Source organism: Limulus polyphemus, unplaced genomic scaffold (genome assembly GCF_000517525.1).
Source record: "Limulus polyphemus unplaced genomic scaffold, Limulus_polyphemus-2.1.2 Scaffold3365, whole genome shotgun sequence".
In the NCBI taxonomy this organism is placed as follows: Eukaryota; Metazoa; Arthropoda; class Merostomata; order Xiphosura; family Limulidae; genus Limulus; species Limulus polyphemus.
Window position 1 is genome coordinate 59,696 of NW_013668975.1, and position 20,457 is coordinate 80,152.

Here is a 20,457-nt window from a genome sequence, read left to right on the forward strand (position 1 = left end):
AAAATGTAAAAACTTTTAGCCAATCATTAACTGAAGAAGAGTGTATGTAATTGTAAGTATACAGTCTTGCAGATAAACATGGCTACAGTATAATAGATGTGAAACGTTTGTAAAGTTTTTGTATTGTAGAATGTTTTTATATGACAGTAGGAAGTAATTGCTTATTCAATTTTTTGTTTTTCAATGAAAATGTTAACTTTCATAATTTAATTGTAAGTGTATATTGCAATTCTAATTTAAGTGTAATTTAAAAGTAGCATTTCAAAATGTCATGTTAAATATGAGATGATGGAATATTTCAACCTTTAGTTTGTACATCAGTAATATTAGGCAAATACTAGAAGCTTTTTGTGAAACTTTATCAATCAATAGGTTATACAAAATTCTTAAATTTTTATACATTTATATTATGAGACTGTATAGTGATAATATTTGTACATGATTAAGAATACATAGGTGTTTAGCAACTTGATCTTCCATTTTAATGTTATGCTCAAATACATTTGACAGTAACATTTCTACTAAAGGTCTTTGACAAGAAGAAATACTTGTATCCAGCAAAATGTGATAGATGTACATTGTATTGGATTCTGTCACTGGTGTTTGAGGACTTGTATGCAAACCAAATCTGTTAGTTACATTGTGTATATCTGCATGCATTGAGGAGAGTTTAAAGACACAAAGTTGCTTCTAAATTAACAAAATTTTTCATTACTTCTATATTTGTATGGATATCATATATGTATTAAAACACTGCAGTACTTGAACTAATCTATTTTTTATATTCTTTATTATTTCCTTATGACATAAATTGATTAACATTCTACTGGTTTCATGATTTAAAAGGTCTTTCCTTAATTAATATGTAATTTTACAGAGAATTTATAAAAACTTTCAGATACAATATTTTAACTAAAAATGAATAACATTAATTAAATACAAATTTTTCCAAAGATGTGCACATAATATACAATCATTATATAAAGTAAATACATTCAAATATATTCACAAGTTAACTAGCTTAAGTTTATACAATATACTTTTACTCCTTTTCTATTCATTCATCATTTTTTTTTATATTAAAACTTTATATGAAACATTCTCCTGTTATTATAGAAACGTTTTATTACCATAATATTTAACAATTTAAAAGATATACTTCTTGCTCACTGTATTGTCATTTCAGTGATTCCCATTAATATTTTTAACCATGGCACAATTATAACTAACATTACTTAACTACTGTTACTTTTGCTCTCTTACCTCTACCTTTTAAGGTGGTGGCAAAAAATATTTATGAAATATTTTTCAAAAGTTATAATTTTATATTTCAAATGCCTCAAAAAAGGTGGAATACATGAAAATAAAGTTCTTTCATTTCTTCATAACACATTCCTTAAATGTTTACCATCATATAGTAGGCTTTTTTCTGGAATTCTAACATGGAATTTATGTAAATTCATCCATAATATCAAAGTATCTGTTTCACCAACATAGCTTTCACCACCATTTACACATTCTAAAAGATATATTACATTTCTTGTATTGCAATTAAAGAAATTTTTAATGAAAAGCAAAACATCTGTTATTTTCTTATTCTTTTTATAGATTTAACACAGCCTAAATTCCATAAAGTACAGTTCTTTCACTACTGAAAATACCTTCCTTAGAAGAATCTCTTTTCTTCTTTTTTTCTTCTAATTTATATACATTTTTAGGTTGTCATCTTGATAAAATAATGAGTTATAATCTTCTCTTTAGGTTTACTAATCGCATTTTCATAATGTGTTTTTTTTAAATTAAAATCTATTTTTAGCAATTTCAAAACCTTGTAATATAACATTCTCTAGATAATTACACTGAATTAAGAAATGTTTTATCCTTATTAATCTTGTTACTCGAGTTGTTTATTTGGAAAATAAATTATATAGTCTACTCACAAGATTTACTATAACATTTTGTGTGTTATTGATGATTTTTAATAAATCCAAACACTGATGTGACTGTCATACCAGCACATCTAGAAAGGATAAAGTATTCTAATTTCTTTCACAGGTAAACTTAATCTTCTTATTTATCAAATTCAAAACCTCAATAAATGTATTAATATCACGAGTTTCCAGATATCTTTTCCAAATTTTTGGTGTAAGTTGCAAAATTCTTTTCATAATAATTAGGTAATATATTAAATAGTTGTAAAAGTCCCATACTGATATCAGTATAAGTTGAAGAGACTTGTATCCATTGTTGTACCAAAAACTTGATGGAAAAATTGTTCCACACAAGTAAAAAAAAAATTTTAAGACTAGATTTAAATGTTTTATGATAAAACCTTTATTAAAAGTGGGATGAATTGAATCTTGATGTTGACACAGGAAAATTCCACAACTTTAAATCTGTAATCATATTTGATATTTAGATATAGAAATACAACATCTAAAGAAACAAAACTCTGATTTTTTGGCAGTTTTTCAACATAATTCAAAATCATTTTAATAATACTCAGAATATGAGACAAAAATGTTGTAATAATATATCCCAAAATGTAATCCTTGATTACCTGCTACAATTAGTCTTCCCAGAATACTAGGAAGTTTTCAAATATTAATATATTTATTTCTTGTTTCCAACAATATTTTATTCATCTTTTTTTGATTTATGAATCTTTTGAAATGCATAAAAATAATCAGTTTTTCAATTACTCAAAATAAGACCTTATTATTTCTTAGTTAATTTCATCCTAAATTCTTCAGCAGTATCCACTAATTTTTCTTGAATGATATTTATGCATCTCAGTGTATTTAAATCTCCCATTTTTTTTGTAAACCCTTATATCATTGAAATGTTTATAAATCATCTGATTATAAAGTTGGTGGGTCATATTTACCTATAGTTTATTTTTATCTGCATTTTTGAAAAATCAAATTAGAATTCTTAACTTTCTTATGTGATTTCCATTCTTTTAAAATTAAATTATTTTTCCTTTATTTTTCTATAGCATCAATTTTTTTGGCAAATTAGCTGTACTTCAGGATTTATCTTTTTTTTTTAAAAGGTAAAATATGATTTCCATTTACTGGGATGCACATTTATTTGAAACATATTACAAATGTTTTTTAGGTTCTGATGTCCTGGTAGATTTATACATAATTTTTGTCAGTTGTATTTTATTAAGCTTATTTATTTCATTTACTTCCAAATTATCTAACCCTGTTTTATATATATATATATATAATACTGTTTCTTTAGATACATAGAAGTCATGAAATATATTTCTGATTCAGATACATGTATATTTATATGGAAGTTATGAAAGATTTGAAGTCATACAATTTAATGCAAAATCTTTAATATTATTATCAAAGAGTTTCATTTTTGTGATGGTTTGCATTAACATCTTAACAGTAGTGACAGTTGTAGATATTTGCATATGATTTTTCATTAATAACTTCATTGCCATATAAAGGGCTTTTGAACTGTGTTTTTATACAAAACATAAAAGACTAAATTTCAGATAGATACCTTTTTTCTCCTAGTTCCCTTACACCCTATCTCTGATGTATACACTCTCTTCAATGGCAAAAAAAGAAGGATGGTTAGAAGCATCTCATTTTTTTCATTTTCAGGAGCTTCAAGATGTGAGTATTCTAAAAATGTAAAATAATATAAACTTTACAATATTATTGCTAAACTGATTGGCTAGTTTATTAGGACACTCACCTAATATTAAGTTGGACCAATTTTTGCTATAATAGTAGTTTAAACTCAGAGTGTCATAGTTGTTACAATATGCCTTGTTTGTTTATAGTTCTTTTGTTTAGCTAGAGAAGTGTGATCTATATTTAGTTCACGGTGTTAATAGAGTATTATGGGGCCAAATGCATTGTTAATGGTTTTTTTCAAAAAATGACCAATTAATTTGAAGTTGGTGGTAATGCAGGTCAATGAAAATGACAGGGCTCCAAATTAACATATATTTTGTAATATTTTGTTACCTAAAACTATTATTTTGCTACTAGTTATTTGATGCAGTAGCATTTTACTGGTACTAAAAATAAAGCACCATGAATGCACATATTATTTTATATTTTATTTGTAAATGCAAATGTTTAAAAATAATTTTAAATAGCAGGAAGTTATTTGGTAATAGAGCCTCCTGAATAGTGGGTGACTATTTGTAGTTTAGTACTGCTCCATGGAGACACCTGAGAGGCTCACATTTATGGTGCATTGGTAATGTGGATAAAAGTTCAAGGTATGGAGTTTATTTTATAGATGAAAGGCAAAATTAGATGATTGTATTAACATTTTGTAATATATCCTGATTTCTGCTTCCAGCCTTGCTAAAATGAGTATACATTAATTAGGAATCCAGATATTATTTTATCAGAATTCTTATTACACTAGAGCAATTACTGTAGTTAAGTATATCATGACCAAGTAAAGTAAGTATTAAACGATGCACAGACCTTTTTTTTTCTAATGAACCCTACTACCCTAAAAAGCATGCTTCTGGTTTTTTGTTGTTGTTGTTGTTAATGGATGTAATAGACTTTCCAAACCATACAGTACCTTCCCTCTCCTTACCAGATTAGCTTTTCCTGTTTTGTGCAGCCCTCTAAATGTGAACTTCTTTCAAAATGCATGACACAAGCCTTCCACATCCCTCTGTTGAAATCCAAAGTTCCAACATGTCTCTCATGCAAATCATCATGCATCAATTCTCCACCAATAGGAGAGCACTACTATCACGTGACTCCCTCTATGCACCACTACTGAACTATCACTTTGAAGTTTCGCAGTGCTTAAGTGAGGACGTCTTTCTTTAGACCACTGATTACCCTAGAAGTGGTTTAACTTTTTTTAACTTAGCTCAACATTATTTAATTTCATTTCACTTTTATTTGGAAGAGTTTGATTTACCCATGTTTGCCGTGCATTTTTCGCTTGTTTAGTATTTAGCCTGAATTCCAAAGTCGTTGTTACTACCTCAAGTGCATAACACTCGTTTGTTACCGCACTTTCGGGCACAGGCATAGATGACCCATCAGAGGATTTCTTGGCCTTTGTTCACGGGTAGATGGAGCATTGTATGGAAAGCACATTGTCTCTTGTTCGTGTCCTTCTTATTCCTGTACTTTTTTGAGCCTTTTACAACCGCAGGCTGGTGAAATTTTGATCTTCTTTCTTATCTTTGTCGACCATTGGAGGAGATTCTACAGTCGGGCATGTGGATGACTTTGCACACATTCATCTCCCACTACTTGCACCACATCACGTTTTCTTCTTCGTCGGGGTATCGCCTGCTGCCTGTGGCTATTCTTTAGACTTCAGCATGGCTTTAACACAGGGTTAGTCCTTACTTATGCTTTCTTTTTTTTCAGGGACCCTTGCTTTAACTTCACTTTGGATCCCACTCTGTGGTGAGTGGTGCCTGACCAGGTATTCTTTCTGAACAATGAATGGGTTACAGTTAGATGGCTATAACCATTCTCAGCTATATTTATACTCAAACAAACAAAAAAAACACAAATCCGCACTTTACACCATGTTGATTCACACACTTTGTCCATGGCTATAAACACTCACCCTTGAGATGGGGTGTTTCACAAGATCACTAGAATGCGAATAACCTTGTGATGTTTGCTTCATAAAGATGTCCATCCTGGATTGTACCACCCATGAATGGCTTGGGTAAAGCAGAAGGGGATTGCTGCCCATCCTTACCATGCCTGGACTGAACAAGTCGGTGTGTTTTGCTTTTCAAAATAGGGTTTCGTGATCACCCATTGCACTGTCTCGAGTGTAGCAGTCCTTCTGGACTCTCCAACACACTTCTTCCCCACCTTTCTTCCAGTGGAGTATGGGAGTCTTTACCATTCAACATTTCCAAGCTGCTGGGGTGGTTCACCATGGAGGCTACCTGCTCAATGGGTTCCACAAAGATGGATATAACCATTCAGTTCAGAGTAGGGTGGTGGTGTTCTACTGGTGTAAAAGGAGTTACAAGATCCTCCGAATCTTGTCTGGAGTGAGATGCCTAAATGCATGTCACCTCTCCAATTGGGTGCCCTCCTCCTACCCTCGCATGTATGTCAGTTCCCAGTGAGTGAGGTTTGGGAGATTGAGTGAACCAACCACATTAGTACTCACACAGGTTTTGAGTTGTCCATCTCCCCCTTGTGGGTTGCAGGAGGTCTGCGTAGCCTATTTGTACTTCTCTCCTGGGCATTCCCATCATTCTCAGATGATGAAGATGTTACAGACCTGTGGATGTTTCGGACTGGTTTCATGGTCACGGGGGTTGATTGCATGCTTCCCTTGGATACCAGATGACACACGCCCGAGTCCCTAACTCAGTGCTTCTCCTATGATGTTTTCTGGAGTTGATATTACCTCCATTACCCACTTTCATTATGTGGGATTGAATGTATCTGTTTCTCTGATTGGAATTACATTATTGATCTATCCTCTCCCACACGGATGTGCTCCCTTCATATTCCACCATGTTTTAATCCTACCTGTTCATGGCAAAGAGATACCTGGTTCAGAAGTGGTGTGGTGCCCCTTCTCAGATCATGTAATTTGTTTCTCTCATTCCCAGTGGTGTCCTTCAGTTGCTTTCGGGGGATATGCCTGTTCTTCCCTCGCACTGGTCCCTCCCCCTTTTCAGTATGGGATTCAAGCCAATCTTGTGAGAGGAGTGGAAGGTGCAGTATCAGAAGTTATAATTTTCCTGTATGAAAATGTATTTCCGATGGGTACTTCCCTCCACTCATTCTTCCTACCCTTCCTCCTCACAATCTTCCGGTGCTTGCGTCCTCTGCCAAACTTCAAAGTGATAGTTCAGTAGTGGTGCATAGAGGAAGTCACGTGTCACATGATAGTAGTGCTCTCCTATTGGTGGAGAGTTGACACATGATGATTTGCATGACAGACATGTTGGAACTTTGGATTCCAACAATAGGATTTGGAAAGCTTGTGGCATGCATTTTGAAAAAAGTTTGCATATAGAGTGCAGCACAAATAGGGAAAAGCTAATCTTGTGAGTGTAAGGAAGTACCTATTGGAAATACATTTTTGTATAGGAAAATTATAACTCTCATGAAAAATGGTACAGTGTAATGCACTTTCAAGCATATTCATGATATAACCATGCAGAATATTTTATAAAATGAAGCGAGCTTTTTTCAACCTGGTCACTTTCTCTTATTCAACTGATACTTCTTACTACACACTGTAAAAAGTGCATTAATATATTTTCTTATAATTGTGTCAAATTAAAATTTCTGATGAAAAGTTTGAAATAATAGCTAGAGGAAAGGAATAAAAAGGTAGGGTAAGGGTTTTAATTTATGAATATTACAGAATTTTTTAACGTAATTAAACAAACTTCAAGCACTGCAACTATTAATTAATTTGCAAGCCTTTGTGAATGTGTATAGGCTAGTATAACACAAAGTTGCACAAATCTTTTAAATATAATGATGTGATATATAGGTATATCATGTTTTCTACCTGCCTGTTTTAGTGACTTAGAAATTTTTATAGGCTAGTATAACACAAAGTTGCACAAATCTTTTAAATATAATGATGTGATATATAGGTATATCATGTTTTCTACCTGCCTATTTTAGTGACTTAGAAATTTTTTAAGTTGTTTAGTTTCCATCTGTAATGGAAGCAACACATAGTCCAGAGAGTCATCAAAATTACCTTGTTATAGTAGCGTCATTTCCTTTTTCTCTGTAATATGTGATGTATCTTCTGCCTGAAAGGATATTATGGTAATTTACAGCATCCACGTTAAAAAAGGTTTAGTACTGTAATATCCTTTGTAACAGCCAACCATTATTGTGAGGGAACAGACGTCATGAGGTGATGCTATTGACTGGACAGAGAAAGAGAATTTACTTGTTGAATACAGGCCCTATTTCTTTAGCCAATTTCCAATAGGAAATTGTCATGTGAAGACTTCTGTTATGAATAACATGTTTAGTAAACAGAGATTAATCCTGAGGGAAAGAAATCTGTGGAGCTAAACACAGTCTAGTTAACAGGACTATCATTTCATTTGCATAGGTATACACATTGTGTATCCATTTATTTGTTGAAATAAAATTTTGTTAATTCATTCGAATTTGTCTATACCCATTATTTTACTTAAACTCAGTCAAATTATCTTTTACAGAACACTCTTCTTATTTCTTTATTAAATCTGCTGTTATTTACAGGTTTTTGCTTTCTTGTTTGCATCTGATTTAAGCAGATTTCAAAGTGTTTGTCAGCTGTTAAAAGCAGTTATATCTTCACATGAGGCCTGGCATGGCCAAGTGGTTAGGACACTCGACCCGCGACCCACAGATTGACCGTCACACCAAACTTGCTCGCCCTTTCAGCCGTGGGGGCATTATAATGTGATGGTCAATCCCACTATTCATTGGTAAAAGAGTAGCCCAAGAGATGGCAGTGGGTGGTGATGACTAGCTGCCTTCCATCTAGTCTTACAATGCTAAATTAGGGACGGCTAGCGCATATAGCCCTCGTGTAGCTTTGCGTGAAATCCATAACAAACAAACAATCTTCACATGGAATGGATGGAAGCAATTGATTCCTGACTTCTCTTGAAAGAATCATACAAATGAAACACAGTTGGATGTATTTCACAAGCCTGTACAGCAGTCACCAGTGGTTGACAACTAATGTTTTTCCTTGTAGATGTATTTTCTTTCAGTTGCTAATGTTGATAGATTTCTGTGAACAGTCACCAAATGAAATGATCTTTAATAAAAATTCTCTTGCTTGAGGGTTATCCACTATTATGCCCCTCTTGAAAGTTTAAGGTCTTGCAGGCTAAATATATTGCATTATAATACTGCTATTCTTCATTTATAGGACTCAAGTAGTCATATAACACATCACATGGTCAGTCTATTTTGCATATGTAAGTGATTAGGTTGTGAACACGAAAGTGTGCATGTTTAGGGGGTCCTAATGAAATGGCCATTCATTGTTAGTGTGTATATATATATATATATATATATATATGTATATATATATATGTGTGTGTATGACCTGCTACAATGTTTACAATATATTAGTCTGTGTAGTATTTTAGATAGTGCCTGTAGAGCTAATAGTTAGATTGATCTTGTATGTCTGAACAGCTTTGAAAGTCTGGATCTGTAACAACTGCATTAGTATGTGGCAATGTTTGATTTCAAGTAGTAGGTTTGGTTAACATTTTACTTAAATGTTAACCAATTTTAATAGTTCTAGCATTTCTTTCGTTGTAAGATTTAATAATATTTTAGTCCAATGTAACTTGCATTTTAATGATATAGAGTGTTATCTATTTCTGATTGTGAATGGTAGAAAGTGTACTAACATTTCATTTTATAGTCATTTCAGTTTTTCATGCCCCCTAATAGTTCAGCAGTAAGTCTCAGGCTTACAACTCTAAAATTGGGGTTTCAATACCCATGGTGAGCAGAGCACAGATAGCCCATTGTATAGGTTTTTGCTTAACAACAACCAAACCAATTAGTTTTTTCGTGTATTTAGCATTATTTTATATGTGTTAACAAATTGTAGGATGTGTTACAATAACCTTTCATTTTTCATTTTATAGTCTTGTTCTCAGTAAGAAAGTAGTAATAGATCTAATAACATTTTACCAAATGTGGCATTTTTGTATTTTTGCTTTTAAAATTTAATAAGTATATTCAAGTTATCCTTAAATTTAACACTTTTAAAAAGTTATGGTGACTTTAAGTATTAGTAGAAGATAAAACATGTGCATCATTTTATATGTTATTAAGTAACATATCAATTATTTTCACTAACATATTTAAAAATTACAGGGAATTACAATTCATGGGATTCGAAAATGGCCTGGAATTGGCTTTGTTTTCCATGGTTGGTTGAGGCTTGACAAACTTCATCACAAACCAGATATTTCGCTAAAGAGACCTTTACGGAGATTTCAGCTTTACAGGTAATCAACTAACAATCATATATTTGACATAGTACTTTAGTGAGGTATAAAGTTCATACATTCAAAATGATTATTGAAGAAAAATGAAGAAATGTGTATACAGCTTGATTAACACAGTAGACACATAAGTAAACATTATTGAGAAGTTACATATTAAACCAGTATGCTTGCAGTATTTGTGTTTGTGTAAATGCCTCAAAGATTATATGTGGCTTGTTGAACATTGCAACCTGGCTAATATAATAGAGTGGACATAGTAGTAATAATTATTATCTTTGTAATTACAACAAATGTTTTTACTGTAATGGGCTTACAGTCACAAGCCAGTCATTCTGTGAGGATGCCTATTAGAAAGGTATACAATTTAAAACGAAATTGTTTGTTGATTTAAAGATCAGGTTCAGTTTTGTAATTACAAAATTTTCAGACCTGTAATTGTCACTCATCTTTATCTTGATCAGCTATGACAGTGTTGAGCTAATTTAATCATCTTCATATATATAGTAAATGGATTGTCTAAACATGTTCTTTTTTAAGCTGATGTCATCTGCAGTTTAAAAAAAATGTCATTTTATGTTTAATGAGTCCATTAACGATCAGATGGATGAAATTAGTAGGGGATCAGAGCTTACACCTGTCATGGCATGGCTAATCTGTTCTTGAAGTAATATAAAAACCAATTGTTGGAAAAAAAAATATCCTGTTAATTTCTTTAAAACCACTTTATTACAGAATGGTGGAAAATTGATTTTGCAGTCACAAAATCCTGTTAATAAATTTCTGAAATACTGAACAGTAAAAACAAAAATATAAAGTTTCCAGTTGAATATGAATAAGAATCCAATTTATTATTGTAAGGTACTTTAGTATTTAATTAGCAAAGTGGTTTTAACATTGGTGTATATCATAAACCAACTTTCTTCAGGATTATATGCTTATTTTGGTAGTACTGATCCTAAAAACTTAACTTAATAAGAGTTCTTGTGAATTGTGATTACGGGATTATATTTAATTATTCTTCATTACATATAGGAATAACTAACATAAAATAATTTTTTTTAAAACATAATGAATTTAACAGAAACTTTATTGGCAAAAATGTCAGTAAAATGTTAAACTTTCCACTTTTAAAATCTTAAAAGTGATATGCCTAAGAAACTAATTGTGTTACTGTATAAAGGACAATAACAATTCTTAAAAGCAAAAACCTGTGGACAGTGTCTATCCACAGAGACGTCAGATGTGTATCTGAATAAAAAAGTTAGTTTTTGTTTTAAGTATGTCATTTTAGAAATTAGTGATAATTTATCATCAACAGATTTATTTTTGTGGCTGTGCAAATCAACATGTAAGCTCCACTACTAAAGAGAAACTTCTCACAATGCCTTTGATATGATGATTGTATTTGTGAATTTTTAAAAAAATGCCCATTTGAAGACTTCTTACTGTTGCACTGAATTAGGTGAGAATATATTTTTAAGGTTCTGCATTGAAAAAGTTGGAATGTGACAGAAAAATTTAAGCTTTGTGCAGCTTACAGAAAAAAAAAATCAGTTGAACATTTTGTTAAAACTTGTGTGTGTTTAAACATTCTTACAATTTTGCCCAGGTCTTCACGTAACTAAATGATTTATCCTATATCTTAGTCAAAGCTCACAATTGGTGGGGCTTTTAACAAAAAGCCTTCAAAATATGGTACAAATAACTCCCTAATGTTAATTTTTAAAGCTGAAGTTTGCTCCAACATTTAATGTGATTCCTAACTACAACAATAGGTATTGTGTATGTGGTGATGCTTGTAGCATCCTTTCGTGCTTTCCTCCAGAATCCCAGAGTTCATGTTTAGTTACTTGGTAAAATGCCAGACACATTAAAGTACCTATGTTTTAGTGTATTGCTATTAGATACGTGAATAGTAAGTATGTGTGCATAGCTGATATAATATATTAGGCATAAATAATTATAATTATATAAAAGTGGCTAAAATTCACTGATCTAGGCTTTTTGTAGTTCCTCAGTTCTGAGTCAAACTCAAAATCTTTTACATGTCAACTGTAGTAAAGACACTTTTTTTTTAACATTTCAAACTTACACATTCATCCCCTTTCATAAACAAGGCCTATCTGCAGGCCTTATTCCAGTGTTGAGGAATGACCACTAGTTGTGTGCTTGTTGGGTTTTTTTTCCTTCTCTCTTACCAGCTAAGCAAATGCTTTACCAACTAAGCTAAAAGATTAACTCACTAACAACTGCTAATAAAGGCACTTCTTAACAACTCTTTCAATACTCATGGTGGGCAGAGCACAGATAGCCCATTGTATAGCTTTGTGCTTAATTACAAACAAATGAACTACCACAACTGTAAAGAAGAAAAAAAAGTATGGGATCAATGTTTGGACAAAATGACTTAATATGTAGTCAAAAATTCATACATGTTTTTCTTTCCATTATGGCTATTTTAGTATTGTTCTTGTATTTTTAGATTTCACCAAGTACAAATGAGTACATGATTCAAGGGACCACATGTTTGAGCTTTATGTATTTATATATATATATATACATTTATTTGTATGAAGACATTTGAATACATGTGTTTGTGAAGGTTAACTTAGCTTAAACTTCACAAAAAGCAGAAATGTGTATATAAGCACAAGAAGAATGTTATCATATAGTGCCAGTTGTAAAGATAAGTTTGGTACTATCTTTAAAAAGAAGACAAAATTTGCTAGATACTCTTAAATTTATTCAGTACATAAAGCTTAAGGCTGACAGTGTAAAGATGGTTACATGGTATGGATGAATATCTCAAATATCAATTATACCACCCCGACAGTGTAAAGATGGTTACATGGTATGGATAAATATCTCAAATATCAATTATACCACCCCGACAGTGTAAAGATGGTTACATGGTATGGATAAGTATCTCAAATATCAATTATACCATCCTAACAGTCTAAAGATGGGTATCATAGACTATATAGTTTCCAGAATGAACAAGATTTGTTGAACCAAAGAAGGAAGAAAGGGACATCACTACAAATCCTTCTTAACAATTGATACCTAGAAAATATACATCAGAAATAAACAGGAAGAAAACTGCAGACATACAGTCCTATGTCAGAGGATATGTAAACAACATAAAATCAGAACAGTATTCAGAAGCCACAACACGTTTGGTAACAATTAGTACACACTCAACAACCTAAACCCTTAGTGGATGCTAAACACACAATTTACAACATCCCCTGTGAGTGTGGATTACAATACGTTAGAGAAACAGAAAAACCAACAAAAGTTAAAATTCAGGAGCATAATAGACATAATAGCAATCTGTCTGCAATAGCCCATCATATGTCAGAGAAAAAGACCATAATATAAACTGAAATAATATTAATGTAATGGGTTCTGAAACACATAGAGAAAAAGAAGTCTTCTACATCCACCTAACTGATAACACACTCACTCAACCTAGCATAGAAGTCAGCAAAACCTGGATATCACTCTTTAAATCATTTAGATAGTTAGTTGCTTATATTCTAGTGGATAATGCACCAGATCTTCTTCATGGAATCAAATTCCATCTACTACTGTAAGTAGTCCTTTTCATAGCTTACCAGAAGATGGCAGCAGATTAGCAGCTAAAACATTGGATAAAACGAGTTAGTAATTAGCATCTTGTTATTAAAAAAAATTACTAGTTAATAATTAGACTCCGGTGATCGTATAGGCTACTAATCATAACAGTGATATTCTAGACTGAATTATGTTATTTTTAATAATATCTCATGTTTCTAGTTATCATCAAGACTAATAATTATATGTGGGCTAAACAATCCTTAAAGATAATTATATTAAATGTTCATAAATTAAGTAAGTTTTAATTTCTGTCTATATCAATGATTATTTCAGAAAGTATTTTAAACTTTATGTTACACATGGAAACTGTAGCTCTTATAAATAGTCCAGTTGAGTTATTAGTAAGGAATGTCAACCAAGGGGACTTTACACAAGTTAGTTGTGAAGTTTTTGTAGTGTATATTTTATGATTCATCTGTTTTTATGCTATTCATTGTAAAATAACATTTGATACTGTCCAAGGTTTCTGTTGACCAAACATGTATTATGTATTTTAAGAAAAGTACACAAAACTGTTGTAAGTTTAAGGTATGTTTTACAGAGTATCATAGTCAAATTGCTGTTGTGATTTTTATATGTTTGTTATATGATTGTTATATGTTTGCAGCCTATATGGCTACATGGCTTGCTACTCAGCATATTATCAGTCTGCAAAGGTGTGATTAATGGACATGTTTTATAGTTTTCTAAATAGTTATGGGGCTGGATTTGAGGCTTTCTTCACTGAAGACCAGTGTTTGGTTGTAGCAACATCCACGAAGAAGGACTATCATGCAGCTTGTGTGATTGATCAACCCCTTAATGATGGAGCTTGGGTAATTTTCAGTTATTTTGGACTTTACTACACATCTGTCTTTTGTGTTTTAAAACAGATAAACACTTGACACTCTGAAAGTCCATTTATTCTTCCAAATTTCAGTATTCTTATACGTATATAAGAATACTTATTTTGTAACTTAACACTTTTAAGATACATGCTTGAAACAAACTAGAAATGAAAGAACACCACTTCAGTCCTAATTTTATCTATAAAATTACACATAACAAAAAAAATACCATAAGATCATACAATTTTATAAATAATACCATATAGTCTACTGGAAAATAGATGATGGGATTAGCATGTCTGCAAGAGTTGTTTTAGAGATTCTCAGTAAAAATAGGCCCCACACTACTGATGCAATCTCTTCATGCTTAAGGCATACTCTTATCTGTTGATGAATGAAATTATGGGAGATTTTTTCCCTTTCCCTAGTCAGTGCAATCACATGTTCTCTTGCATCATTTGGTAGATTAAGGCATTGGTGTAAATAGCATCTAAGGATGTCCTAGATGTGTTCCGTGAGATTTATATCAAGACATTTTGCTTGGCAGTGTATGGTCCCATTTGTTGTTGTTTTTTTTCAGTGCAGTCCATCATACTCCTCAGGTGTAATATAGAAAAGGGTCTAATCCAGTTGGTCTTGCACGTTGTCATACAGCTTGGTCCAACAAAATACTGCCATTTGGTAGGGCAACAAACTATGTATTCATGCCTCCCCACTACAACTGAATTGCCTGGTGGGTAGAGCAAGATAGCCCATTATGTAGCTTTTTCCTTAACTCTTTCCATATTGGGTTGGTCAATGTGACTGACCTTATAACCACAAAGTAACTATCAGAGTTTTCGTGCTGTAACTTCACAAAATTTGTCATGTTTTCAGTAAACATTACAAACCTTTTTGTACCAAAAAAATCAGATATTTTAATTAACTATTTTTATTAAAGATTTGTTTGTGAATATATGGAGTCAGAGTTTTAACTTCTCCAAATGCAAAGTGATTTTTTTGTTAAGATTAATAATACTTTTCTTCATCTGAAAATTTTAAAATTTCATTTATGTTACCTCTAAAACCTCCTAAATATATATCAAACGTTTTTTTTTCAGTTAAACTTTATAATTTATTGGTTATTTTCTCTACCCTAATTGTAAGGGAACTGAGTTGATTTGACTGACCTTGCAACTACCATAAAAATTTGGAAATTAATTTAAGTTACCATTTTCTCTTTCTTGAATGACTACAGATTGTAATTAAAAACTGCAATTGTTTATCCTAAATAATTTTAGGCACATAACATTCTATATCTGTTTCTACTTAATTTTATTGTTTTATTGCCCTTTGAACTATGTCTAATTAATAATCTTGCCATACAAGCTATAAATCACTCAGCGAACATGTAGCTCACATTACTGTATTGAATGATGTTTTGCACAAGCTGCTTGTGAGCATATCTTGTGAAAAATTTGTATTATTTTTTTCATTATCTTACCTAATCTAACTTAATAAGTTTCTGAGTTTTACATTTTAGTTACTTTTATAAGAATAATTTAAAAATATACATGAAAAACAAAATATACAGTACTTACCTTTGACCTCATTTTTTTTGCCATCAGTTCCCAAGGAAATTTAAGTTTACTTTTTTTGATAGTGATGATACTAGTACACTGAATATATTTTTTTTACTTAAATTATGCACCTCAGAACCCACAATAATAACATGTACAAAGAAAACAATTTCCTATAACTATTATAATTTAACTGGCTTTCTAACTAAGACAAAAGGGCTTAAAATAATTCCCTTTGCTCCTTTGATTGAACACTGGGAGATAAACTTTCAAACTAAAGATGAAATTGACAAAACTCTTTACTGAAAGAATGTAGCATCATATGTCTTTCAATAGATTAAACCTTGGCCTTGCTATTGGTTATAAATGATATAAAACATCAGAGAATTATTGGCTATTTGTGAAAAAAGAGGATGTGACATGTGTGTCTGGTTTGCTAGTTTATGACTGTAAACGAAGAAGACTGAAGGCTATAAAAATTATACTTTGTTTCAGTAATATTTAATTATAATGAGTGATTTACATTAATTTCATACTTTTTTAAGAAGTGATAAATGAAATAGGGAAAGGGGAAGACATAGAGGACAAATGTCATGATTCTCGTATTAGAGGAGATTGAGGATTTATTTAAATATTTTCTTATAAAATTAAGACATTAAAACTTATATAATATTAAAATTTATTCATATACATATTCAAGTTTATTCATATACATTGATAATGAAGTAGTTTTATTAAGTTTTGAATATAACTGTAAAAGGTCTTGACATGCCCTCTTTAACCTACCCATGGTGAGAGGGTTAACAACAAACAAAGAAACAATCATATTTATTACACCACACTCTTTAACTAATTTTTACACTTTTTAAGTTTTCTTACAGACCAGTAACTGCAATATAACAGAATATCTGTTTTATTTTAGCTATTGTAATTAATCTGATATCAAGTTGTCATTTTAGCATCAGCAATATGTATTTATTTTCTACAGCATTGTATAGATATTTGCCATTCTCCAGCTCGTAGACCATTCACGCAAAGCTGTGTGACAGTTTATATTGATGGAAGACAGAAGTTGACAGCTCAGTTAAAATTTCCTTCTTTGTCGGAGGTGAATATATATATTCTAAAGACTATTTGTACAGAGTTTACTGTCATATAACTTTTATGAAAACAAGAGTTAATCCATTCACTTGAAATTTCACTATTTGTACTAAAGAAAAATATGTCATTCATTTGTAACACTAATGTAATGTAAATTGGAACTAATCATTTTTGCTGAAATGCCCTTCTTTGTCTGAGATGCTTTGATATTTTGAATTGTGATGCAAATAGAAACTAAACTTTACCTAAAATGTTCTAATATGCCTTTCTGAGGTGAATTTATCTCTTGAGGATTTCTAAACATAGTTCTTTAATCTTTTTTACTAGCATAAAAGAAATAGAGGCAATCAGTTGAGCTGAAGTTAAATTAAATTGAATTTATATATAGAATAATGTATATAGAATTTAGGATGTAATATTTGGATATAGGAAAGGGAGTAGTTCAGTTAATGATTTATTATGTGTTCGTAGTAATAATTTGCATTGAAAACTTTATAATGAGGTTGTTTCACAACTACAGTAATAAAACGACATATGCTCATTAACAAATTGTTTACAGTGTACATTTAGTTTGAGGTGGGTGTGTAACCTATAGGCATACAAAGTTTGTATCATTTCTGTTATAGAAACAGTTTTAAACAGTTCGCTTTAAGTTACTTTTGTTGTTTTGAGGAGATTATTCATTCTAAACACACATAAAAGGAATTCCATGCTTTACATTAAAAGTAAAAATATTTTGAACCTGAAGTTTTAATTCCCATAATTAATAATCTTGTAATTGCGAAAGTATTATATATATATTGAGTTGTGTTACAGCTTTGTTTCTACATTTGAGATTTTGCTTTTTAATGTTAGACGGGGCTCTTGAAACCAGGTAATATACTTTTTGGATACCTGAAGTTCTGAGTTCATATTGAACTGTTTAATAGCAAAAATTTGATTTGTGCAAACATGAATTACTGCACCTGTAGTACTTTGGCCTTAAGCATATTTCATTTACTAAGCTGGTAATAATATTTGAAACACTATAAAGCTAATTGACTTAATGAAATTCCTGAAAAGTTCATTGATTTTTAGCAAGTTCTAATTCAAGAGCATTGGGAACATTCACAATTAGCTTCCAAGGAATGTACTCTGTGCTTAACTTTCTACATCAATGGACATCATGTAGTAATGTCTGTTTGCCATAGTTGTTAAACACACAATATAAATTATCCTACCAACTTTAATACAGCACAGTATGTTATAGTACTTTAACAAATAGATAAACTATACAAAACATTAATAATTATTTTCTACCATATTGAAAGAACTGGCTTTAATTTTGTAGTTTGTTCTGGATATTTCAATTCATTTATTTTGTTTTGGGCACAATCAGTGGTACAGTTATCGAAATATCGAGAATGTAGTCAGTGGTATTTTCACACAAATCACCAACTCAAGGAAATTTACATGAAAAACAAGAAATTAAGGCATAATTTTTATGTATTAACAAAATCTATAATAACTATTAAATATTTGCTCTTTGACAATACAACAGGTATCCTATAAAATTACCAATTCCACATTAAAACAGACACACTTCCAAATTTATTATAGACTAAGGAAAACAAATTTACAGTCTAAGGAAAACAACTAACACATAACTTTTTATCTATCCTTTTGACAGAAAGTGTGGCCTTGAATTAAACATTCTGGCCAACTGTGCATCAGGGTGATTACTGTATACTTAGACTGGAATGTGTTTATATCTGCCTAATTAATTTCTGATCTTAGTTTTTACAGTAATGTTTCATAACTCTGAATATCTGTAGGGAAAACATTGCAAAAAACTGACTTGGGTCATATAATATGAGTTAACTCTAAATGATTTTTTCATTATGTGTTTGAGTATAATACCATAGGTACTTGTTTTAATTTTTTGTTAGTGTTAGAAATACATTGTGCATGTTGAAATATAATTGTTTAAACATTATTTCATGTTCTTGTACCAGTTTCTTTATTCAAGAAATTAGTGATCTTTGAATATTTTTTATCAACATATACTTCATCTAAACAAACTTCAGTTGTAGGAACTAAATTTCAAAATCTATTTTTACAAAGAGAAACATTATAATTTCAATATCTTTAATGAGTTGTTTAGTTATTGAGGAAATAATTTATGAAATGCAATTATGGTATTGCATCCTGACAGTCATTTACATACTGCCGTCTGGGGACAGGAGGACAAAGAACAAGTTTGCTGGGACATCATGCAAATAATAATGGAGAATCGGTCACTGATTCTACATCAATGAGTATAGGAGGTGCAGCTCTAAACCATCTGACCTCTTTCATTGATAAAGAACGATTGATGTCAGTTGCTTCAAATGTGACCCTCCCAAGATCCATTCAAAATGTCTTCAGAGTTGAACACGACCCAGCTGTACAAGTATGTTCTGTTGGTCTACAGGATAGTAACTGGGGGTTACCAGTTTCACTTCATGGGCAGATAGGATCTGTGTGTCTGTTTCATGATGTACTGCTTTTATCTCAGATAAAATGTTTGTATTTACAAGGTAGGTTATAACTAAATACCTTTCTTTTCCCAGTGTGCAGTTTCTTAATACACTGTTTACTGAATGCACAAAATAAGGTCTTATACAAACTTTAATATTTACATGATAAGTTATGGTTACTGTGTATACAAAATAAGATCGTATACAAACTTTAATATTTACATAAGAAGTTATAATTATTGTATCGACAAAATAAAATTTCAAACTTCAATAGTTACGTGATAAGTAATTTTTTGTTGCTGTTCCTTATTAGGGCAAAATATGTTTTATTTCTTCTTTCTTAATTCGCAATACTTTGTAAGCTACCTTAGCCCACAGTGGGCACTTGCTATCTGGATCTGAAAAAAGTGATGTAAGCTACAGAATATTTTTATAGAGTTTGTTTTATAGCCCAAAAATTTATATATATATCAGTGGATTTTAGGCTAAAAAGATTTTTTTATGGTGTTCAGTATTTACAGAATAAATTAAATTTATGTCGGCTTTATACTTAAATATTTTGTTTTTTGTAATCTGCAGTATTTCTGAAATATGTCAAACTAGATCTGTAGCCTTAAAAAATGTTATTGCTTCTTAGCTGATCTTCTGTAAGGTAATATTCACTAGCATTTGCTCCATAACCAGAAAATATACAATGTTCTTGTAGAACCAAAAACAAACATTTGGCTGTTTTGTTTAGTACAAATAAAAAAGTGTTTCTTGAACAGTCATCAGTAGCTATTGTTAGGTATTAGAATTTCAAATGGTCTGAAATTGGGTTAACTGATAATTTAAAT

The 20,457-nt window shown here is 31.2% G+C and overlaps 1 protein-coding gene across 1 annotated transcript in view; it reads left to right on the forward strand.

The window, feature by feature from the left end:
* The window catches only part of LOC106469228 (neurobeachin-like protein 1), a gene marked incomplete at its 3' end in the record, with an annotated part of 92,016 nt that overhangs the window by 26,448 nt on the left and 45,111 nt on the right, over positions 1 to 20,457 (forward strand). The window contains exons 8-12 of the mRNA XM_022397681.1: positions 3,537 to 3,638; positions 9,864 to 9,997; positions 14,319 to 14,451; positions 17,011 to 17,130; positions 19,318 to 19,681. Of these exons, the coding sequence (XP_022253389.1) occupies positions 3,537 to 3,638; positions 9,864 to 9,997; positions 14,319 to 14,451; positions 17,011 to 17,130; positions 19,318 to 19,681 (853 nt within the window). The remainder of the gene's footprint in view (positions 1 to 3,536; positions 3,639 to 9,863; positions 9,998 to 14,318; positions 14,452 to 17,010; positions 17,131 to 19,317; positions 19,682 to 20,457) is intronic.